Source organism: Mastomys coucha, unplaced genomic scaffold (genome assembly GCF_008632895.1).
Source record: "Mastomys coucha isolate ucsf_1 unplaced genomic scaffold, UCSF_Mcou_1 pScaffold9, whole genome shotgun sequence".
Lineage (NCBI taxonomy): Eukaryota > Metazoa > Chordata > Mammalia > Rodentia > Muridae > Mastomys > Mastomys coucha.
This window is the reverse complement of record NW_022196915.1, coordinates 36,613,884-36,639,676: the sequence shown is the minus strand read 5'-3', so window position 1 is coordinate 36,639,676 and position 25,793 is coordinate 36,613,884. Positions and strand designations below refer to the sequence as shown.

The window sequence follows — 25,793 nt, the reverse complement described above, 5'->3', positions numbered from 1 at the left end:
TTTTTTGACTCACAGACACTTAGGTCTTTCAAGAAAACTTAATCCAGAAAATGAACCATTCTTCATTTTGGATATATTATTGCTCAGAGTCAGGGTGATCATACAGTTGGGCAGCATGTCTGGGGACAGTGCCCACTTGAGATCCAAGCTGTTGTTCACAACTCTGTCCTTGATACCAGCAGCTGTGCCATCACCCCTGGCACAACTGATCATCATGTTTCCAGCTCAAGGGTAGAGTCTTCTCTGCAGGCCAAGCAAGGCGAGCAGTGATAGTGAATCCATGCCAAAGGTGTGGCACAAATTAAAGGTGGGTCTTCTGACCTCAATGATCCAGGTTAGAAGTGGTTCTTTGCTCTTCAGATGATTTAATTAATAAAAAAATATATCTTACAGATGTGTCCTGACACTTAAGTTTTAGTTAGTCTCAGATGATGTCAAGTGTGGCTGCAGACAAAGGAGCATGTCATTGCCAAGTAGGCTGGTCCTTGCGCCCCTCGGACCCAAGCCTGTAAACAATTATAATAAACCACCTTTATATATAAAGTAACTGTGTGTGTGTGTGTGTATGTGTGTATGTGTGTGTGTGTGTGTGTGTGTGTGTGTGACCTTTCAGAATGTAGACTGAGCAATCCATGAAGAGCAAGCTACTAAGCATTCTTCCATGGCTTACGCATCAGTTCCTGCCTCAATAATCATGCCTCGAGTTCTTGCCCTTCCTTTCCTGGAAGATGGATTACAAGCTGTAAGGTGAAATAAACCCGTTCCTCCACAAGTTGCTTTTGGTCATGGTATTTTATAACAGTAATAGAAACCATAACAAGACATCAGTTGGTACCAGATTGCAGAATATTGCTGTGGCAGACCTAATTATGTGGTTTAGGGAGGATAGTGGTGAACTTTGAGCTAGTAAAGTCACTGAATGCTCAGAACTGAATAAGCTGCTATGGGAACATTATCTCAGAACGTAATGCTAAGAGAGCAGATGGTGGAGATCTGGATTGTGAAATTTTAGAGAGATGTTTGAGAGTCCATTAAAGATTCTATCAGGTACATCTGATATTTTTAATTAAGAACAACTAAAATGAAAACTTTGCTTGGCCAGGACAATTGATACTGGTTAGCTAGAGCTATAATTAAGATGAGACCAACTTCACGGAGGCATAATCTGGGAGGTGTTTCCTCAGACTAGAATCCTGAGGTTGTACTCCAGAGAAGGTCAAGGCTTTACCTTGTGCTGTCAGCTGAGTGTAAAAATGTATGAGTTTTCCATGTGGTACTGTTGTAGAAGGCAAGAGGAGGTCATTGGGAGTAGCTTAGGTTTGGCATCATGAGATGAGGACAGCCCGTTAGTGAATTCAAAGGTACAGCTAAAGTAGAAGCCAAAGGATAGAAGGGGTGATGGAGAGACGTTGAGGCTTTACACATGTGGCAGTGTCAGAGTCCCCAAAGAGATTGTAGGAAAAGCTAGGTGAAGGTACATCCCAGTTGCTGTGGAGACTCCAACATTTTGGAGAAATGAGTTAGTCCCATGAGAAGACTACTATGGATAGCAGCAGTTATCCATAGTAGTGGAACTGGCCTAGACTTGGATATTTCTCAGCAAGGACAGCATGGTCAGCTGAGCAGAATGGCTGACTCCCCTCCCAGTGTTGGCCTTCTTCAGAGAGGTAGTAGCAGTGTTCCTGAGATCATGTCCAGCCTTCAGGGTGTGGTTTGCACCTTGCTCCACCTTTAGAGGCTAGAGCTACAATAGCTACAGGGCAGACTGCCAGAAACACAGCTATGACCACCATAGCTCAGAGATGGGGACTTCATGTACAGGGGCTGCACTATAAGTGTGATGGCCAGGGGCTGTTTGTTGCTGTCAATACTTGTGTGCTACAAAAGCATGGTGTTGACTTTAGTCTGCATGGGCTTCTAGCTGCAGTAGCTGCTTCAGACTGGCAAGCATGGGGAGACCTCATGGTACCCAGCTGGGCAAACCCACTTTGTTGGGGTCACCTCCAACAACGATCTGAAGTGGAAATTTAAGGGTTCTTTGGAAAGTCAGTTGTGTTAGGGATTTTGCTGGGGCTAACACATGAAGGAATGTTTTCTTGAAGTGGACACAGGTGAAAGACTAAGGCAGACTCACGAAGGAACACTTGGTTGAAGCAGATACAAGTGAAAGCAAGCATGTGAAAGGACATGTGGTGAAGGATTTTGCACTGAAGGCACACATGTACCGGTACGCTTTGCACTGCATAGTCGAGCTCTATTTTTCAGGACTCCACAGAGAGAAATGCACCAGAAAACTTCTGGTGGCGTGATGCCATTTCTTGCTGCTTTCAAGGACTTGAACTGGTTGGTAGAATGATGTCAGCTAAGACAGACTCATGTGCTTGAAGCAAGACCCAAGGAGGACACTTGATGTTTAGAGAGGTATAAACAGGACTTGACAGACAGTGATGGAGGCTGAGCTTGGCTTGCTTATAGGGCTAGCTGTGGAAAGATTGTTGGTCTTCAGTCTTCAGTTGTTGCTGCCGGCAGTTAAATAAAAAAGGGTTCTCTGTCTGGGAGAGAGGCAGGAACCTGTAGAGAAAGGAACCAAACAGAGAAAGAGGATTAAAAAAAAAATGGGACCGAACCTATTTTAATATTCACCCAGATCTGAATACTAGGCTGGGTGCCAAGAAACTTCTTATCACTGAAGTTATCTGGGTTTTACATTTTTAACATTTAAAAATATTAAAATCTGGGTGAGTCTTGAGGTCTAAGCTCGGAGGATGGAGTTGATGGGAATTCTCAGAGAAAGCATGGCTGCAGGGCATGCCTGCAACCCTGTGTATGCTGCTGCTCAGCCTGCCTACTGTGCCTTCCACCACTTGATCTGTTGTAATGGTGAACTGGCATTGCCAAACCCTCTTGGGTCCTGCAGTCCAGGGACTGCAAGCCTGAGCAGCTGTCCTGGGTGGCACCAGGAGAACCCATGCCTGAGTCCTGGGTGGCTATGGAGCTGTGGGTAGATGAAATATCATTTTATTTCAATTTTTTCCTCAGGAATAGTGTCTGTATTGAATTCTATTTTAAGTGATTTTTATTGACTTCCTCATTTCATTCAGCTTTTTGTGTTTGTTCCCTTGGAGTACATTCATGTCTTTTGATTAATTTGGGGAGGGGTGAATTATTTGAACAAAATTATAATGACTATCTGAACATCTCTATATAAAAGTTATTTGAAATGCCTTTTCTACCCATTACTAAAGGATTGGAAGTATGGGGAGGAGCATGCATGTTGCTTTTTTTTCCTTTGCTGTGGTTTTCCTATCTCCAGTCATTTGTTGGATGAGGTTTTTCTTTTAGTTATTCTGGTTGTAAATTTTATATTTTAATTTTATGAAATTAAAATATAATTAAAATATTACTTGCCCTGTTTTTTTTTCTGTCTAACTCTTTCCATGGAACCCTATTGCTGCCCTTCAAATTCACGGCTTCTAATTTAAATTACTACACACACACACACACACACACACACACACACACTTTTTTCTCTTGAATATATGTGTATGTGTATATGTATATATTTTTACTCACTTTTTATACATGTTACTTGGTTGGGTTTTTCTTTTACCTTACTCTTTCTTTCACCTTGTTTCTCTCTCTTTCTTCACTTTGTACTTTTTTACTTTTAATTCAAGTCTTTCAGCTTTGGGTATTTACAATGCTCAACAGAGAACTAGGTTGTGGTCTCACACAGCCCCCAACCCCCCATTCCCCCTCCCCCCCACTGGGGCTGCCCACCTGTGGAGTGAAACGCTGACTGCTGGAGATCAAAGACTGACAATCAGCTCTGTTCTGCCAGAACTCACACTTAAAGTTTATGCTGTAAACAGACTGCTAGTCTCCCTTGTCCTGTCTCATGTTTATGTTAAAAGTCTGATTGCTGTTGGTTTCATTTTTTTTTTTTTTGCCTTACTATATAAACACTCTGCATCCAAAGTAAAGTACACCTTGTTCCATCTACTTGGTGTGGTTTCTCTTTGTGTATTGTTCACAGGTCCCGTTCGTCTCCGGTCCAAGACAATACACTATCGTGTAGGTTCCGCTGGTGGAAAACTACACTAGGTCACATAAGAAATGAGAAGTTGGTATTTTGATGGGGATTGTATTGAATCTGGAGATTGCCATTGGTAGGATGGCCATTTTTACTGTTAATCCTACCAATACATGAGCATGGGAGATCTCTTCATTTTTCTGAAGTCTTCTTCAATTTCTTGCTTGAGAGATTTGAAGTTATTGTCATACAGATCTTTCATTTGTTTGGTTAGAGTTACACCAAGATATTTCATACTATTTGTGACTATTATAAAGGGTGTTGTTTCCCTATTTTCTTTCTCGGGCTGTTTATCATTTATATAAGTGAAGGCAACTGATTTGTTTGAGTTAACTTTATATCCAACCACCTTACTGAAGTTGTTTATCAGCTGTAGAAGTTCTCTCAGAGAATTTTTGGGTCCCTTATGTATACTATTATATCATTTGCAAATAATGATACACTGACTTCTTCTTTGTCAATATGTATCCCCTGGATCTCCTTTTGCTAATTTAGTGCTCTAGCTAGAACAAGTACTACACTGACTAGATACTAGAAGAGTGGACAGCCTTGTCTTGTCTCTGATTTTCACAAGACTACTTCAGGTAATCTCCATTTAATTTGATTTTGGATGTTGATTTGCTGTATATTGTTTATATATGGGTGTTGAATTCTTGATCTCTCCAATACTTTTAACATAAAAGGGTGTTATATTTTGTCAAATGCATTTTTTAACATCTAATGAGATGATCATGTTATTTTTTCTTTGATTTTCTCTATGTAGTGGATTATCTTAATGGATTTTCATATATTGAACCAACTTTGCATCCCTGAGATGAAGCCTACTTGATCATAGTGAATGATGGCTTAGATGTGTTCTTGGATTTGGTTTGCTAGAATTTTATTGAGTACTTTTGCATCCAAATTCATAAGCCAGATTGATCTGAAGTTCTCTTTCTTTGTTGGGTCTTTCTGTGGTTTAGGTATCAGAGTAATTGTGACTTCATAAAATGAACTAGGTAGTGTTCATTCTGTTTCTATTTTATGGAATAGTTGGAGAAGTGTTGGCCTTAGCTCTTCTTTGAAGGTCTGGTAACATTCTGCACTTTTGACCCTCAAAATCCAAACGCAATTCTTCACAGACATGGAAAGAGCAATTTTCAATTTCATGTGGAAAAACAAAAAAACCTAGGATATCAAAAACAATTCTTAACACTAAAAGAAATTCTTGGGGAATCACCATCACTGACCTCAGCCTGTACTACAAAACAATGGTGATATGTTATTGGTACAGACACAGAGGGATCGATCAAATGGAATAGAACTGAAGACCCAGAAATAAACCCACATTGTTATGGACACTTGAGCTTTCACAAAGAAGGTAAAACTATACGATGGAAAAAAAGAAAACATCTTCATTAAATGGTGCTAGCCTAACTGGCAGTCAATTTGTAGAAAAATGAAAATAGATTAATATTTGTCACCTTGCACAAAACTCAAGTCCAAGTGGGTCAAGGACCTACAAGAGGTTTGCAGCCCCTTAAGAGGAACAACAATATGAACTAACCAGTACCCCCAGAGTTCCCAGGGACTAAACCACCAACCAAAGAGTACACATGGTAAGACTCATGGCTCCAGCTGCATATGTAGCAGAGGATGTCCTAGTCGGTCATCAATGGAAGAAGAGGTCCTTGGTCCTGTGAAGGCTCTATGCCCTAGTGTAGGGGAATGCCAGGGCCAGGAAGCAGAAGAGGGTGGGTTGGTGATCAGGGAGAGGGGAGAAGGAATAGGGTTTTTTTTCAAAGGGGAAATCAGGAAAGGGGAGAACATTTGAAATATAAATAAAGAAAATGTCTAATAAAAAACCAGATTCACTGAATCTAATAGAAGAGAAAGTGGGAAAGAGCCTCAAACTCACAGGACTGGGGAAAACTCCTTAAACAGAATTCCAATGGCTCAGGCTTTAAGATCAAGAACTAATAAATGGGACCTCATGAAACTGAAAAGTTTCTGTAAGACAAAGGACATAGTCAATAGAACAAATGGACAGCCTACAGATTAGAAAAAAAAAAACTTCACTAACTGCCACGCACACTTGTCTACTCCAGTCACATCCATAATATCGGGGATAAAATCCTGATAAAGGATAAGAGGCAATAAGAATCCAAAAGGAGTTCTGTGCCTCCTGGATTTCAGACAGTCGCTGGTATATCCCCTAACTCAGACGTGTTCCAGATCAGTCTTTCCAATCGTCAACACGGCCTCATATTTAGGCATAAAGCTACTCCAAGTAATGATTTGTAAATGGTTAAGATTGGGCATTGTCTCCTGGCCCACACAATGTTTCCAACTATCCTTGTTTAATGTTTTAAGTACTAGAGAGTAATTGAAAGGTTTCTCTCACTCCAAGACATTAGCTGAAAGTGTTAGGTCGAGATTCCCCTCTGCCTGCCTCCAGCAAGAATCAGAGAATTAGCATAAGAATACCTCAACAGGGAGGGTTCCACCCCCTTCCTCCTGCTTCACACCTAGCTACCAGACTCTTGCTGACCTTGGTGTGGGAGTCGCTTGCCTACCTGACTTCAGTCTAACAGAAGGATTGGAAGAAGAAGAAAGACTTGGACTCTCATGCAGGACTAGCACTAGAACTTAGATGGGCTAGGACTCAGATTCATGTATCTCTCACAGTCCCCCGGGCCCAGAGCACTTGGGCCTGGGGGATGCAGCAACAGTTCAGAGGAGATACCTGCTGCTTTAGACCCAGTATGTTTCAGATAGCCTCAGATGTACCTCAACTGTTGAGCTGCCAGATTTTTCATTTCTCTTTTGCAATGATTGTAAAAGCCTCATGTCATTTTTAAAGAAATACACTCAGATCTTACACCACTCGTGTGTGGTCTGTTTGTCAAAGCCGAATCCCATGCCCACCTAGCCAGAACCCCTAGTCCCGTGGAACAAGGGACCCCGTAAAAAATCCCAGTCCGCGGCAACTAATGCCATATCCAACAAAGTACTAGTATCCAAAATATATAAAGAATTCAAGAAGCTAACTTCCAAAAAGCCAAATAACCCAATCAAAAAAATAGGGTATATAGCTAAACAGAGAATTCACAACAGAGGAATCTCAAATGGTCAAAAAGCACTTAAATGAATGTTCAATGTTCTTAGTCATCAGGGAACCACAAATCAAAATGATCCTGAGATTCCACCTTACAACAAAAACTCAGGTGACATCATATGTTGGTGAGGATGTAGAAAAAGAGGAACACTTCTCCACTGCTGGTGGAATTGCAAACTGTTACAAGTACTCTGGAAATCAATCTGGAGGTTCCTTAGAAAATTGGAAATAGATGTTCCTGAAGACCCAGCTGTACAACTCTTGAGCATATACCAAAAGATGCCCCACCATAAAACAGGGGCACATGCTCCACTATGTTCATAGTCTTATCTGGAAACAACTCAGATGTCCCTAAACCTAAGAATGGATTCAGAAAATGTAGTTCATTTGCACAATGGAATACTATTTAGTGATTAGGAACAAGGACATCATGAATTTTGTAGGCAAGTGGATGGAAGTAGAAAATATCATCCTGAGTAAGATAACTCAGACCCAAAAGGACCTGCATGGTATGTACTCACTAGTAAGTGGATATTAGCCTAGAAAGTACAGAATACTTAGGATACAATCAACAGAACTCATGAAGGTTAACAAGCAGAAGGGCACAAGTGAGGATGCTTCAATACTTCTCAGGAAAGAGACAAAAGCAGTCACAGGAGACAAAGGGAGGAAAATGGGGTATATGGTCATGTATTGGGGGAAAATATGAGAGAAGCTCTGAAGGCCAGCAGAATGGATGTAAATATGCAACCTCAGGGACAGGGGGTGGGAGGTGGGGACACCCTCTAGAATATAACAGAGACCAGGGAGTTGAGAGACTCTCAGGACTCAAAGGAAGGGACCTTAGATTAAATGCCCAACAGGGAGAGGGAACTCATAGAGTCCTCCTATAGTAGAAATACAGGTTAAGTGGAGGGATGGGGTTGCCATCTCATAGTCAAAAACTCTAACCCAGTATTGTTCTTGTCTAAAAGAGCTGCAGGGACAAAAATAGAGTAGAGACTTAGAGAAAGGAGCCCAAATTGGGGTGCAGCTCAAGGGGAGGCTCTGAGGCTTGACATTATTACTGATGCTATGGTGTGCTTACATACAAGAGACTAGTATCACTGTCTTCTGAGTGGTCCAACAAGCAGCTGACTGAGACAGAGGCAGATACTTACACCCAATAATTGGACCCCTGTAGTTGAATTAGGGAAAGGCTTAACCGAGGATGTTGACCCCATAGGAAGACCAGCAGTCTCAACTAATCTGGACCCATGAGGTCTCTCAGACACTGAGCCACTAACCAAACAGCATATGTGAGCTGGTCCAAACCCTGCCACACACACACACACACACACACACACACACACACACACACACACACACACACAAAACAGAGAACTTCCTGGTCTGGCCTCAGTAGGAGAAGACAAGCCTAACCCTGGAGAGACTTGAAGCCCCAGGAAGTAAGGAGGCCTGGCAGAGGAGTGATGGACAGCCTCTTGGAGACAGGGGTAGGAGGAATGGGCTGAGAAACTGTGGGAGGGTAGCCTGGGAGGGGGGCAACAACTAGACTTTAAAAATATAAAAGTAATAAAAAAAAGAACTGAGAAGTTGATTTTTGGCATGTGATTGATATTTGTTCTAAGGCTTAATTATTTTTCTTCCTCTTAAGGTGAAATACTGCCCTGGGTCAGGTCATAATGTCCAAGTGGGTCTTCATGTGCAAGGAGCAGTGTAATTTCCTCTGTCTGTGGGTTTTACACAGGAACAGCTGTGGCTTCCACTGGGCTGACAGCATCAGCCAACAGTGAATTATGGGAGTCACTGTGCTGTGAACCTTACATCCTATAGGCCTAACCTGGAGTCAAAGATAATACCCACCCTCTTCCTGAAGCTTCTATTAACAAGCACTAAGTGTTCTGCCACCTCTAGCACACCCAGGGGATTCACCCTTCCTTAAGTCTATTTCCACTCTGTGTCACCAGGTTCTGTGGCCAACTACTGTGAGGTGCAGAGTTCTCTTCATGTCTGTAGGACTAGTTCTGGGTCAGACACCCAGTCCCTCACATTTTCTTTTTTGTATTACTTTTTCTAAATATTGTTGAAATATGTTATGTTCATTATACATTAGTGCTCTGCAGGAGTGAGCTTCTTATCTCACATTTGCCTAGAACCTATTGTGTCAACCATATTGTAAGGTCACTGGCTTAAGGAAATATTGATAGATATTTATAGCCTATGAATAATTGTCAGGTGAAACTGAGTTTGAGGCACTTGACAGCATCTATAGCATAATTCACTTTTAACATCTTCCATCAGAATTTTTTTGTCTTCCCAACTCCTGAATTGTACTGACTTACAAACTATAATTCTTAAGTGACTACCAAGATGCGTTGACTAGACAAGGAGAGAATCAAATGGCTTAGAACTTGTGATGGTTTGAATAAGAATGAGTCTCAAATGTCCTATGTGTGAATACTTGGTATGGCTTTTGGGGAAGGATTATGAGATGTGGTCTTGTTGGAGATGGTATGGCACAGGGTGATATTTAAAGCTTCAAAATTCTCTCTAAAGCACCAGTGTGCTCCCTGACTTCTGCTTGTAGTTTGACATGTGATTTCTTGGTTGTTCTTACTACTATGCCTTCACTCCGCCATCATGGAGTAACCGCAAGCCCTTGAGAGGACAAGGGGTCCTTAGAGGACACTGTACAAAACAGCAAAAGTGAAAGATGGATTATGTTGTATACTCTAAGGTATTAGACGTTTCAGAGCTAGGTAATATCTGTCATGGGGAATATGCAAAAGCTACAGAACCAGACTGAGGGATAGATGTATATTCAGGCAGCAAAGCTAGAAGAACTGAGCCATCCAAGCCCTTCCATAATGGAAGCAGAGGCACAAGATTTGGAGTTTGCCCTACTGGGATTGAAGCTTACATTTGTTCAATATTTCCTCATTATACATACTGCTTCTTCCTATTTATAATGGTAATGTATATTTTGTGTCATTATGTATTGAAAGTATGTAATTTCATTTTTGATTATAATGAAGAGGTTGCTTGGATTCTCAGAAGAGACTGTGGAGATGGAGAACTAAGAGAATATAGGAAGTTTGTAATTGGGATGAATGCATCATTGCCTTATGATAGGATTCAGGAGTGGAATATAGTATTTTGAATGATAATGGCCCTCAGGAGGTTCATATGGTTATTTGCTTCCTAGTTTGTAGAACTATTTGGGAAAGATTAGGAGGTGGCCTTGTTGAAGGAGGTGTGTCATGAGGCAGGCTTTGAGACTTCAAACTCTTCTGCCAAACTCAGCGTGCTTGCTGACTCCTGCTTAAGAGTTTAGGGTGTAATTTCCCAGCTGCTCCTGTCACCATGCATTTGCACTGCCATCATGGACCCTAACTCTTAAACTGGAAACCTAACTAAATGCTTGCTCTATCTATTATCTATTTATCTAATCTATCAATTTAACAATCTTTCATACAATATATTTTTATGATGTTTCTAATATCCCCAGCTCTTCCTTGATGCTCCCTACCCATCTTTATATTCTTTTTTCCCTCTCTTAAAAAGAAAAACTAAAAAATTACAAAAACATCAAAATCAAAATCAGAATAAATAGACAAAATCCAAAAATAAAATTAAAAAAATCACAAAAATATTAATCTAATTTAATATTGACCAACTACTCCTGCACATGTGTACTGCCTTAGAGTATGGTTTATGTACTCAGTGAGATTTCATTTGAAAAAACTGTTTTTTCCTTATGAATTGCAAATTGATTAAAAAACAAAAAACTTAACCTTCTTGATTAAGGTAGGGACTCTGTGTCTACTTCCCCTCTCAGTGCTTGAATCTCATCTGGCTTAAACTGTTAAAGTCTAATTTGTGCTGCCAGGTCTCTATTATTCAATATCTGCATTATTCCTGCTGTATCTGGGAGACATTAATTTAATGGAGTCACCTTTGGCACTTACAGTCTTTTCCTCTCTTCTGTAGAGATCCATGAACCTTGAAGGGATGACTTTAATGAAAACATAACATTTAGGACAGAATGCTCCAAAGTCTTTCATTCTCTGTGTATTGTTGACTTATGGGTCTCTGTGTTAATTCCCATCTACTAAAAGAAGAGACTTTTCTGATGTGTCTTGAATGAGGCACTCATCTCTGGATATAGAAGTATAAATTAGGACTCATTTTATTTCTATATTCCTTTAGCAGAATAATAATGGTAGGCTTTACCCTAAGTCCATGATCTATCCAGTCTTAGATTCCTGGACACTTTAGTAGCACCTGGTATGGGTTTGATCTCATGGAATTTGCCTTAAATCCAATCACAAAGTAGTTGGTTTCTCACATAAACTTTATGCTACTCTTGAGCTAGTATGTCATACAGACATGTCACTGTTGCAGGTCTCAGCATGTGTAGCTAGATGATTACCTTTCTCCCCTACTCGTATGTTGAGTATCTTGTAGCACCATGAATACTATTAAGGGGGAATAATTTTTTTTTCTAGTTAAGCACCAGCTCAGCTTTCTTAGTTGAAAACCTTAAGTATTGTTCTCAGCAATAAGGCCTTACCATCAAATTGTAAAGAGCAGCCAATAACCTTCACAATAGCCTGTGAGGATTTACTTGGTGGCATGAAGTATCTTGGCACAGCCATTTCCTAGGGGAATGGTGAGAGTCGTGAAGCTAGCAGGGCTGTTTGACAAAGTACCAGCAAAGCTGAGCTAGATGCTGCAGCCCTTGACCTGATGCTCTTTACTTTTCGATTTGTGTCTCTGTGTATTGTACTGTGATGGTTGTAGGGGGGAACTATTAGCATAATGATTAACTAATGTCTTCTCTAACAAAGTATTTTCTGTATTCCCCTGAGAAAGTCCTGAAAGAACTACCCCCTTCTTTCAAGGAAGTAACCTTAGTTGGCCCTACTTGGGAGCTTTTTCTGTGCCTTGGGGCTTAAAAGCTCACATCCATATATGAAAGAATTTAATTGTCTTTGGGACCTAGATTACCTCAATAAGAATGATTTTTTCTATTTTCATCCAATTATCTGCAAAGATCCCAGTTTAATTTTAATAGCTGAGTAATATTTCATTATATAAATTTATTATTCATTCATCAGCTGATGGGCATCAAAGATGTTGAATTTCAGTCTATAATGAATAGAACAGCAATCAACATGGATGAACAAGTATTGATCTCTATAGTGGGATGTAGGGTATATGCACAAGAGGGACATTGCTGGATCAGAGGAAGATCTTTTCCAGATTCCTGGGGACCTGACACACTGATTTCCACAGAGACTGTGCCAGTTGGCAATCTCACCTGCAATAAGTGTCCTACTGTGCCTGAATCTTCACCACCTTTTGTCTTATTGATATTGGCTATTCTGACATGTGCAAGATAAAATCTCAAAGTTACTTTAATTTCATTTTCCTACTAATAACATTGAACCTCTCTTATTAAGTACTTCTCCATCATTTGTGCTTCATCTCTTGAGAACTCTCTGATTAGTTCTGAACCTTATTTTTAATTTAATGATCTTTTCTCAATGTTCATTTTGTAGTTCTTTATAGATTTTTAGATACTAAGTCCCTATCAGAGCTATAATTAATAAAAATTTTCTGATCTGTAAGGTGCTACTTTGCTTTAATGATGATGTCCTTTGCTATATCAAGGGTTTTAGACCACACTAAGTCTCAATTATTAGTTGTTTAACTTGCTTGTGCTCTTAGGGTCTGGTAAAAAAAAATTCTGTGCCAATAAGTTCAAATTTATTCCCAACTTTCTCTCTTATCTGATCTGGTGTTGTTCTTGATCCCTTTGGGGTTGAGTTTATGCAGGGTGACAAATGTGGATTTACTTGGATTCTACTACCTACAGCCATCTAGTTAAACCAGTTCCATTTAGTGAAGATGTTGTTTTTTCTTCAGTATATATTTATTTTTGCTTCTTTAATAAACATCAAGTCTTTGAAGGTATGTAGAATCATGTTTATGTCTTCAATTTGATTCCTTTATCAACATAGTTTTTTGTGCCAATATCATGCTGTTTTAAATGGATTAAGATAGTTCCCAATACAACTTGAAATATGGGGCATTACTACCTCCAGCAGTTTTTCTTTCTTTCTTTCTTCTTTTCTTTCTTTCTTTCTTTCTTTCTTTTTCTTTCTTTCTTTCTTTCTTTTTAATCCAGGATTGTTTTAGCTACCTCAGTTTTTTGTGTTTCTACATAAAGTTGAAACTTGAATTTTTAATTTCTGTGTTGGAATTGTGTTGGAATTTTGATTGGAGTTGTGTTGCATCAGTAGCTGTAAATTTTAGTAGAATGACCACTTTCACTACATTAATCTTACTGGTCTAAAGGCACGAGATATTTTTCCATCATTTATTTTTTCACAATTTCTTCAATAACATAAAGTTTTATTAAACACATCATTCACTAGTTTGGCTAAAGTTAACACAAGTTTTTTTTTTCTTGGATGTCTTTCTTTGTATTCTTTTATTTGTACATGGACTACTAGTTTTAGTGTGTTAATTTGGGTTACTTTGGCATCCCAAAACTTTGCAAAAAGTGCTTTTCAGCTGTAGACATTTTCTAGTGGCATCTTTAGCGTGTTTTATGTATAAAATCGTATTATCTGAAAGTAGGGATACTTTGACTGCTTTCTACCCAGTCGTACCCACTTGATCTTCTTCAGTTGTCTTATTGCTATAGCTAAGATTACAAGGCTATTTGGATAGGTAAGAAGAGGGAGAATGTCTCTTCCTGATGTTAGTGGAAATGGTTTTGTTTAGTTTATTGTTTTCGTTTGCTTATTTCTATTACACTGATTTAAGCCTAAATATTTATTATTTCTTGCCATCTACTTTGTTTGGGTACTAATTGTTCATGTTGTTCTTGTGATTTCTCCAATTTGTTTGCTTTAATGTAATGATAGTGCTATGAATTTGCTGTATGTTTGGGCACTTAGTATTTTTTTTCTTTCATTGTAAAAAGGTTTTATTTTTCCTCTTGAATTTTGTCTTGACTCAATTTTCATTCAGCAGTGAGTTACTTAATTTCCATGAGTTTGTATGTTTTCTGCTGTTTGTGTTATTGTTGATATTCAGTTTTAATAAAGGGGAGGCTATGGAGCACTCACAAAAAGGGACCTATCATGACTACCCTCTGAAAGACCCAACAAACAGCTGAAAGAGTCAGATGCAGATATTACATCCAATCAATGGACAGAAGTTGCTGATCCCTGTGGTTGAATTAGGGAAAGGCTGGAAGAAGCCGAGGAAGAGGGTGACCCTGTAAGAGGACCATCAGTCTCAATTAACCTGGACCCCTGAGATCTCTCAAACACTGGACTACCAACCAGGCACCATATACGAACTGATATGAGGCCCCCAACACATATACAGCAGAGGACTGGCACATCTGGGTTCAGCCAGAGAAGATGCATCTAACCCTCAAGAGACTGAAGGCCCCAGGGATTTTAGAGGTCTGGTTGGGTGGAGGTGGGTGGGGGAATGTCCTCGTGCAGACGGGGTGTGAGGAGGAGGTATGAGATGTAGAACAGTCCAAGGAAGGAGTGGAGTTGGGGGGATAAAATCTGGAGTGTAAAAATAAAGAAAGAAAGGAAGAAAAAAGGAAAGAAAAAAGTAAAAAAGAAAGAAAGAGGAAGAAAGGACAAAAAACATCACTATCTGGAATTCTTAATGAGCAATATTTATTTATTCCTTTTGTGGCTGTATTTCCCTCTTTTAATGTACTGTTCTTGGATTATTTGTTCCATGTGTCCTCTAAGCTGTAGTTAACCTCTTCAGATTTAAATTTTCCTAGGCCTTTCTGAGGAGCTGAATTGGTAGATATAAATTGCTTAAATTTGTTTTTGTCATGGAGTATTTTTGGACAGTTATGACTGATAGCTTTGGTATGACTGATAGCTTGGGATATAATAACCCAAGCATCTATGTTCCTTAAGAGTTTACAGAACACATGTCCTGACCTCTCTGTTTTTCATGGTTTCCATTAAAAAACCAGTTGTTAATCTGTTCTATGTTCCTTGATCATATCTTTTTGCAGCCTTTAGTATCCATTCCTTGTTCTGTACCTTTGCTGTTTGGATTATCAGGTATAAAGGGAAATTTATTTCTAATCCTGTCTATTTGGTGTTTTGAACTTTTATTGTGCTCTGACAGATACTCTTTCTTTAGATTAGGAAATTTTTCCTTTATGATTTTGTTAAAAATATATTCCGTGCTTTTGAGCTCTCCTCCTCCTCCTCCTCCTCCTCCTCCTCTTGTTCTTCTTCTTCACATATAATTATTATATCACTATTTGTTCTTTTCATAGTGTCCCAATTTTCTGGGTGCAGCAGGACTAAGATCCACCCAGGAAGAGCAGAATGAAGGACAGGAAGGATTTTGAAAATTGTGTTCAGGCATCCCAGCCTAGAGCAGCCACCAGAGATTACTGGTAGAAAGTGCTTCTGAAGAACATCAGATAACACAGAAGACTGAGATGAGAGGAAGTACAGGCTGAGAGGGTGGTAGGAAAGAGCTAGGTTGACTGTGGGGGTTTTCAGCAAGAGGCATAGATCCCAGGGAATGAAGCCAGAGTGGGAAAAGGGCACTTTCAAGCAAGCTACAGCAGCACTAAAGATAAATCTGTAGAGAATGGAATTAAATGTTTTCTTTTATAAGTTGCCTTTGTTGTGGTATGTCATTAAAGTATAGACTATTTACTAATATAGATTTCTTCTGAACAACTCAGAAGCTATTACTTCTGCCAGGTTACTTGCATTCTAAAAATGTGATAAGCATGACTAATGTGAATAGTTTGTTTATTTTCTTTATACTCACATATAATAGATAGTTGATTCTGTTAACTTCAAAGTTGAAAATAACCCCACAAAAAATAATATATATTCTTTCAAAATGTAAAAATCCCATAGGAATGGCCAATATTGAAAATGATTAAAAAGAACAGACAATGAATTCAGAAGAATCATTATGCAATGTTCAAATAATTCAAAAAGACAAGGAAAAGAATAAAATAAAAAATTAATTCAAAGCATACAAATAGAATTTGAAAATTTTAAGAAAATGGAAACTGAACTGAACCTGGGGATGAAAAACTGAATAAGGCAATTGAAACTTTGCCCATATTGGTGAATGGCTCACAGTCACACAGATTATCTTCAGTAAAATACTATAAGAGATTTCCTAAATCTGGAGTAAGACAACCCCATCAAGCTATAAAGATATCTACCAAATACAAAAGAAACTAGATCAACAAAATAGTTCTCCATGACATAATCTAGTTGAAACATTATTAATAAGAGAATACAGTACATTGAAAGCATCCAAAGAGAGAGATCAAATCAGTCAATAAGGACAGACCCTCTGCCAATAATTGATAATGAAATGCCAGGTAGTTACCCCTGAAATCACAAATATACACTACACTAAATGTACTAAGCAGGTTGTATCCACATATCTGTACAATTACATACATGTGTAATAATTATTTTTATTTTAATTAATTTATTTTTTAATACTTCATATTTTATTCCCCCCATCTACCCTCCAACTGTTCCACATCCCATATGTCCTCCCTACCTCCTGTCTCCATGTTGATGTACCCAACCCCCACCCTACTTGACCTCTAAACTCCCTGGGGACTCCAGTCTCTTGAGGGTTAGGTGCATCATCTCTGAATGAACACAGATCCAGAAGTCCTCTACTGTATGTGTGTTGGGAGCCTTGTATCAGCTGGTGTATGATGCCTGTTTGGTGGTCCAGTGTTTGAGAGATCTCGGGGGTCCAGAATTATTGAGACTGTTGGTCCTCCTACAGGGTCACCCTTCTCATCAGCTCCTTTCAGCCTTATCTCATTCAACAACAAGGGTCAGATGTTTCTGTCCATTGGTTGGGTGCAAATATCTGCATCTGACTCTTTCAACTGTTTGTGGGTCTTTCAGAGGGCAGTCATGATAGGTCCCTTTTTGTGAGCACTCCATAGCCTCAGTAACACACAATGGAATACTACTCAGCTATTAAGAATGAAGACACCCTGAGTTTTGTGTGTGGGGGGGAGGGATCTGGGAGGGAAGTGGACAGGAGAGGTTAGTGGGGTGGATAGGGGTACTTGATCTGGTATTGGATGAAGGAAAAGAACTGAATCCCCGAGGGCCACCAGAAAGAATGGAAACAGACAACATCGGGATGGAAGTAGAAAATATCATCCTGAGTGAGGTACCTCAGACCCAAAGGACATGCATGGTTTGTAGTCACTAATAAGTGGATATTAGCAAAAAAAAAAAAAAATACCCAAGATTCAGTCCACAGAACTCAAAAAGGTCAACAAGTTGAAGTGCCCAAGTGAGGACTGATCAGTCCCACTTCTGAGAGAAAAGAAAGCAATGACAAGTGGAGAGGGAGGGAGGGACCTGAGAGGGAAAGTGGACAGGGGAGGTTAGTGGGGATGGACAGAGGAACCTGATCTGGTATTGAACAAGAGAAAAGAACTGAAGCCCCGAGGACCACCAGAAAGAATGGAAACAGACAATCTCTGGAAAGGAGGTTGGGGGACCCTTCAGAATGTAACAGAGACCTGGGAGGGGAGAGACTCTCAGGACTCAAAATGAAATGCCTGACAGTAGGGAGAGGGAACTTATAGCGCCCACCTCCAGCAGGAAGATAGGACATCAAATGAAGGATGGGGTTACCATCCCACAGTCACAACTCTGATCCATAATTGTTCCTGTCTGAAAGAATTACAGGGATGGAAATGTACAGAAGCCTGAGGAAAAGAAGGTCCAGTGACAGGCCTAAAGTGGGATCCAGCTTAAGGGGAGGTCCCAAGGCCTGACACTATTACTGAGGTAATAAAAATAAGCCACAATGTTGCAATGGAGTGAGAGGTATGGATGGTGAAGATAAAATGGAAATGGAAAAATGATGCAATTATATTTAAGCTAAAAAAGAAAAAATATAAGAATGTACCTAGTCCCACAACAACTTGAAATGTGAACAGAGGGTGTGGGGAGGGTGTGGGAGGTGGAGGTTGAATAGGGGATGGGGAGGTTGACATTCAGAGCTTCCCTTTCTAAGGGGAATGGGAAAGGAGGATTTATATGAGGGGATATGGGGAAAAGAGGAAGGACTGATAATGGGCTGTAAAGTAAATAAAGAAATAAATTTAATAAAAATATACTTATTTTTTAAAAAGAATAACAAAGGGCAGAAGCAATTAAAACCAGAAGGGCTTTCAAAGATGTACTCTAAATTATGAAAGACATTGTCAAACCAGACACTACCCAGCAAAACTATTTAATAATACTAAGAAGAGATGAATATTTCCAAGATAAAAACAGATGAATGGAATACACAGCTACTAAATAAGATCTCCAGAGGATATTAAACAGAATACATCAATATGTAAAGAATGATAAAAACAGTCAAGATATCACAGAGAACAAATAAATCATGCCAGAATAGTAAAATAAAAGACCTGAGAATGTGCCACAGAAATCAATAAAAATGAGAGGAATAGATAGCTTTTGATAAATGAATAAATAGTGAGATTGATTAGAAAGCAGGGTCCATTTTTTACCCCTGCCTGTGGAGACACATTGTATTAGGTCATTTTCTGTTGCTGTGATAAAATAACCTGATGAAAAAAACTTATAGAAAAGTTAATTTGGGATAAGGAGTTTAGAAGGATATGAGTTCATCATCAAAGAAAGGCGTGATACAAAGCAGAAGACAATGTATCCGAGTAAGAATCCAAGAGATTACATTTTCAAAGTTTAGTATGAAGCAGAGTCAATGGGTGTAGTGCAAGGCTTTATTACTTCAAAGCCCAGTAATGTACTTTCTTCAGCAAGGCTGTATCTCTTAAACCTTCTTACCAAAGTAGTCCACCTGAGAATACAGAATGTCCATACCCCTACCAATATGGTGGCATGTAGTAATTAACTTTCCTTCTACTAGTTTTAAAGTGTATGGTCTTTTATTGAGGTTATCTATCTGTTTTGGGATGGCATGTGTAGAGTAAGAGGTAAGAGTACAGTTTTACTCTTATACGTGTACACATAGACTTTTCCTAACACTATTAGTTAAACATAATGTTTTTCCTCCAATGTTTCATTTTTCAGAGTTTCTTCATAAAGAATAAATCTCTATGAAGAGGTTTACTCTTCAGAATAAATCTATGATGTCTAGTGTGTATCTATTATTTTCCACTGATCTCCCTATGTGTCTGTTTTTGTGGCAGTACCATACTATTTCCATTAGTACAGCTTTGTAAAATAACTGGGAAATGAGTATTATACATTTTTTCAAATATTCTACTTCCTGTATGTTCTACAAGTTAATTTGTATATAAATCATATGTCGCACATACACTCAAAATTGTGAATTATTCTGTAAAAATAGCCACAAAATTGAAACTAACAAGAATTATTTGAACTAATGTGAGAAGAGATAATTTCTTTTCAATAAAATCTTTTTAAACTTATGATATCATCACAAGTACAACAAGAATTTCATGGCTTTTATAATTAAGGTACTACCCAGGCAGGGACACACCTCATTACATGGCCAAGAATTAAATGCAAGCATCTCTCCTGGTTATGCCAAACTGGGCAGTAGTTTCATTTTTTTTAACAACTCCCACTGAGGTTTGGATTCCCAGTACTCTAAAAAAATCTTTCTCCAGTAATTGATCCACATCTTTAAAGGAAGTGAAAGATACTCTTTAGAAGGGCATACCAGCCATTAAAGAAAATAAAAGGCTTATTTTCAATTTTAAATCCTACTTTGAATACTATGATCCCCATACTGTATGTTAGGAAAGGTAAGTTAAAGTATTATAAGCAAACATATTCATTAAATGTATTATGGGGAAAATGGTATTTTAATAAATTGGGTTAACCAAAAGGTTTTAGTCTTTGAGGCATTAAATCCTCCAACTGAGAGCTAATTTCATGTCACAGTAATCTAGAATTAACAATTCCTATAAATTTGAAAGAAAATATACTCTTAAGATAACATGGCAGAAAAAGATGTTAATGACTAATTACAATGAATATAATAAATATAAGAAAGATTATATGATCATTTAGGAAGCTAACACTACAATTAACAATATCAGAAATTCTAGTGTCCTATAATATTTTACAGAATAGGGACTATTTTTTTCAGTATTGAGTCAGTTGAAAGAATATGTAAATATATATGTATATTCACAGTTTGAAAAGGAACTAGAAGGTTACTTTGTGATCTAAATTAGATACTTAGAAAGCCTCTGTAAAAATAGTTCTTAGACCATAAATGCAAAAAGGTTATCATTAGGTAAAGGGGAAAGATATGTCTTACATTCAAATCAAAAGAGAAAATAAAAATAATTTAAGAATTTTATCATAAATGTTCTCCATAGTAGGAAAGGCAAATAAACAAGATGCAAAAATTATATATCCCAACAAAAGTCTATAATAAATTTAAAATGTATTGTATTTGATCTATAACATGTTATTGTTGTCTCAGAGGGAAATGTATTAGAATTCAAGCAACTGCATAGTATTATAAAGATGAACTTTCATACATCCCCTTGCTTACTTTCATATCACATCCTTTTTTGCTTATTGGCCTTAAAGTTTATTTCAATTTTGAAGGTCTCACATAGAATTGATCTTGAATCTGTTTTGCTTAAGTCCTACCCAAAGTTAAAGGTTTTTTCACATAACTTTTTTCTTTATAATAACTTATTTCTAGATTATGAGGCCTTTGTGTAACAGACACTGGTTATATAGGAAAAACAGTTGTTTTTAATTGTATCTTTAAGTTATCTTTGTTGTAAGTGTATCTTTGTTGTAAGTGTTGTAAGTGTTGTTGCATCATATCTTCTAAGGAATTCATATGAGACATATGAGTTCAAAGAAAGTTTAATTATTTGGTTATGAAATACGTTTGTTTCCATTTTGGAGGCATATGGTATGTTGTTATAAACCCAGATTCTGGTGTCAGATTGACTTGTTTTAAGCAGTAGCATTCATTCTTGTTAGCTAGATAATTGTTAAAAAGTTAAGAGATATTACATTACAATTTTTATATGTATATGCCAGCAATAATACTCTTCTATCATGTGTTTGCTATGAGCACTAAATACCTTTATTGTACATTAAATAATTCAGAATGAAGCCTAGCACTTAATGATATCTTGACTGTAATTAACAATTTTCCTTACTTCAGAAACTGTGAATTATATATAAAAAGGCCAATTAAGATAGTTTAGCATTAAAGAATGTAACACAAGCAAAACCTTTACATAAAATTTGAGACATCATGCAATTTGCTCTTAAACCAGCAAATGCAAACATGCACGTATCACAATAGCCCTTCTTTTGAATTGGCAATTTAGCATTTGAGGACAGAGACTCAAATACATTTGAGTCTGAGGCCATGTTTCTTGAAGCTTTTAGAATACATCAAAAAAGATTAAAAAGTAAAAGTATTTAATGTCTGCCTAGATTGCCTTCTATGCGTATATTAAATTCTAACTTGTGTGTGTTTTAAGAAACACTAGATAATCTTTGATAATATCTTCATAAATACAGAGCAATGTATTTACTGTTATGATGCTATATTACTTGATATTGGAATAACATAACTGCAAGTATCTAAGGAAGAGGAGACTATGATAAAACTATCATTTAATCTTTATCTTTGTTTCTATATGAACAGAATAATAGAAAGAAGGGTCTGCTGAAATATATTATTTGATAAGATAAAAGGATAAAAATTTTTACCCTTTCAAATGTTTTCTATTTCATCTATTTCACCTGATATGCTTAAAGTGAATATTGCTTCAAGTGGTGTGATGCTTAAAATCATTTTGAGCTATGCTCTGGTGTATTGATATGTTAAGCATTGCATGCTTTCAAATCATTAGATAATATTATCAGCAAATAATAAAACTACAAACATACTGATACTAACTATAGCTTGCTTTTCTTTTTCACCTCTGTATTTAAAGAACTTCCAGAACCTTTCCAAGTTGAATAAATGGATTATAAAAATGGGTCAGCTGTGACAGAATTTATTTTAGTGGGCTTTTCTGGAGACTGGCAACTTCAAACTTTCTTCTTTGTGACATTTACGTTGATCTATGGTGCTACTGTGGTGGGCAACATCCTTATTATAGTCACAGTGGCAGCTAATTCTGCCCTTCATTCTCCCATGTACTTTCTTCTTGGAAACCTCTCCTTCCTGGACATGTGTCTTTCTACTGTTACGACACCCAAGATGATCACAGACTTGCTTGCAGCACATAAGAGCATCTCTTTTCAGGGCTGCATGGCCCAAATGTTCTTTATGCATTTCTTTGGGGGTGCAGAAATGACCCTTTTGATAGTCATGGCCTTCGACAGATATGTGGCCATATGCAAACCCTTGCACTACAGGATAATCATGAGTCACGGGTTGCTGAACAGATGTATTATACTTTCCTGGACAATTGGTTTCATACACACCATGAGCCAGATGGCCTTGACAGTGAATTTGCCTTTCTGTGAACACAATATTATAAATAATATATTTTGTGATCTTCCCCTGGTAATCAAGCTTGCTTGTATTGACACATACACTCTAGAGTTATTTGTGATTGCTGACAGCGGGCTGCTCTCCTTTATCTCTTTCATCCTCTTGCTTGTTTCGTACACTGTCATTCTGGTCATTGTAAAGCACAAATCACCCGGCAGCCTTTCCAAGGCACTGTCCACATTGTCTGCCCACATAATTGTGGTCACTCTGTTTTTTGGACCCTGTATCTTTATCTATGCCTGGCCATTTGGGAGTTTTGCAAGCAATACAACTCTTGCTGTATTTTACACGGTTATCACTCCTTTACTGAATCCTATTATTTATACACTGAGAAATCAGGAAATGAAGAAAGCCATGAGAAAATTATGGATCCAACAAGTTAGCTGAATGTAAAACTTAGAGATTGAACAGTTCATAATTACCACAGGCTTTGAATATCATGGCTAGGTAAAATTAAAGATTGTGAGTAATGTGTTGTTTTACTTTTATGATTGAATCATGCACTAATAAAGAGAAACTAGTACTAATCTACTACTGTTTCATTAGTACTAATGGTTTAATATTTTCTGCATTTTTATTTAGAATGTTTCCATTAATGAACGTTTCCTCTTATTTTAATTATCATAGCTAAGAAAAATTTTCATTGAACCAAGGAACATAATACAACCTACAGTTGCCACATAAAACCTGGTACAATATATGGCATTTGAGGAATATTTAATATATAATAATTATATAATATTATATATCAATATAATACTATATAATATAATAATATATTGTAAGAATATTATAATTTAAATATATTACATATAATTAATAAATTGGTATAAAATAATTATAATTATTTTTTTCCTCAAAAACAGTACATAAGGATTCACCTGACACACAGTTCTAATGTTGTTAGGCTAGTATCAGGCCAGATAGCAAGAGCCATTGGTCCTCCAGACTTTGGGTGGTAGTAGCCAGCTCCAAGCAGGACCCAGTAGCTTCTTCAGAGGTAAGGCCTTCTAGAATATCAAATGCACATACCTAGCTTAAGACATGGCCAAGAAGTTCAGAAAAAAAGGCCTTCCCTCCCTTCCTAAGTTCCTGGACTCTGATCAAAACTCAATGACCCAGCTCTTTCATAGACAAACCACTCTGATTGTGGATGAACTCTGGACAATTTTCAAAGTATGTGTTTTTCAAGGAAGTGACCCACTGCTAGCTCAAGGAACTAAATCAGGACTATGAACATGTTCTTCTGCAATTTCATTGAGGCAAAGACTCTGTTACCTACCAGAACAGTAGTTCTAAAGGTACAATACAGACTGTGCAGTTGGATTTGTACAATATATTACTGTGTTTCTGTATCAGAGCAATGGAAATGAATGACTCTATACAGTCATTATACTTAAAAGGCTACAGCAGAAAGGAGATCTCCCTCAGCTAGTCCATTGGGCATCTTCCCAGAAGTCTCTCATTGTCAGAACAAGTCAAAAGAAACATAAAAAGAGGTGGGTCTATATTCTCACTCTTTCTCTGGCCCCAAAGTTCCTTCATTGTCAGGGCCTGTCACTCTACTTGAGTGAGTCCAGAACTGTTGTTCATTTGAGTGTACATTCAATGGGTCCCTTCCTTGCCTATCCTATGGTTTTATGGAAATGGACAAGTGTCCCTGACTCATGTATTATCGTTACCCACAATCTGGCTCCAGTTAGAACTGAGAGGCAGATGAAGGGGCAGAGATGCAGGGTAGCCAAGAGGAGCACGAGGAGGCTTTTGGAAGGAAACAAGCTCTGTGGGCATTAAGTAGCCCTTCCTCTACCATTTCAGGTTCTGATAGTAACAGAAGAACTAGAGTCCTTTCTATGTCTTAGCAGATGTTACATAATAAAACAGCCACCTGACTATATTTTATGTGAAATCAGAGGACTTTTCTGACTATCTAGGATGAGGTTCGCTCTTCCCATCCCCAGAACTGACTGCCTTGTTTCAGCTTCACCTGACACTTAACCATGGCAATGGGTGAAAGAAAAGATGAAAGGGAGAAGTATCTGAACCCCACCCTAGGCAAAAATCTTAGAGCCACACTAGATGTTTATTAAAAAGAGATTTTCTCCAGCAAGCAGTATGTTCAAGAAACCCATGTTGAACAGGGGACAGGGCCTCATGATTAAGGGGATCTGGAAATCAATTATTACCATTTCTTCTTTGCCAAGATAATTGGACTTCATCATGTGGCTCCTTTGAAATACAATATAGCACCTTCAGAAATCTTTATGCTATTCAGTCTAGAATGAGGGGAAGATGGATGCATTCAATTCTAAATTGCCCAGTCAGTACCCTCAAGTATAAATGAAAAACAACACAAGAACAGTGCATCCAATTCATCTTCAGAAAATATATTGGTTTTAAGAGTCCCAGTAATATGGGAAAACAAATCACTTTTTAAAGATTATCTTTAAAAAGTGGAAAAGCAAGAGTTTAATGCTAACTCATCTTCCCTAGCCACTAGCACTGCCTTCTTAGATTTTGGCTTCTACACTAATGACACAGTATATTCCCAGGATGATGAAAATTAGATTGGGAAAAAGAAGGCAGCTTGTTGTAGAACATATAGAAGGTGGGCCCAATAAAAATGACCAGTATGAAAATGCCAGCCTCCCAGTTGAATTCCACATCCCTGGTGTTTCAATGGAGAATGATGGCCTCCATAATGGGTGCCAGGGGTATAGTGAAGACTAGAAGGAAGATGTTCACTTGGATGACATAAGAAAGAATGACAGCTAGTAGGCCAAAAATGATAAGGATGATGAAATCTCCTAAGCCATATACTTGAATGTAATCCTACCTGAGTAGAAAATAAAAAGAACCAGACAGGGCTCTAATGCAGGTAAGAAGCAAGAGTTTCTGTTTCTGGGTGGTAAGGGAGTACAGGCAAGCATCACAGTCCAGTGTGCAGTGGAAGATTCTAAATGTAACAATATCCTAGAACTCTAAGATCCAGTCTTCCAGAGTTTG

The 25,793-nt window shown here is 38.0% G+C and overlaps 1 protein-coding gene and 1 long non-coding RNA gene across 2 annotated transcripts; one reads left to right on the top strand and one right to left on the bottom strand.

Annotated features, from left to right (window-relative positions):
* Positions 1-2,228: 2,228 nt before the first annotated feature.
* On the bottom strand, positions 2,229-25,692 carry LOC116084467. The gene is made up of 3 exons (XR_004116120.1): positions 25,624-25,692; positions 23,669-23,797; positions 2,229-2,571 (listed from the first exon to the last, which is right to left on the bottom strand). It is a non-coding gene; the product is annotated as an uncharacterized LOC116084467 (long non-coding RNA).
* LOC116084466 (olfactory receptor 4L1-like) lies at positions 22,251-23,174 on the top strand. Its single transcript, XM_031361477.1, has one exon. It carries the CDS (start codon positions 22,251-22,253, stop codon positions 23,172-23,174), a length of 924 nt encoding a protein of 307 aa, XP_031217337.1.
* Positions 25,693-25,793: the final 101 nt, after the last annotated feature.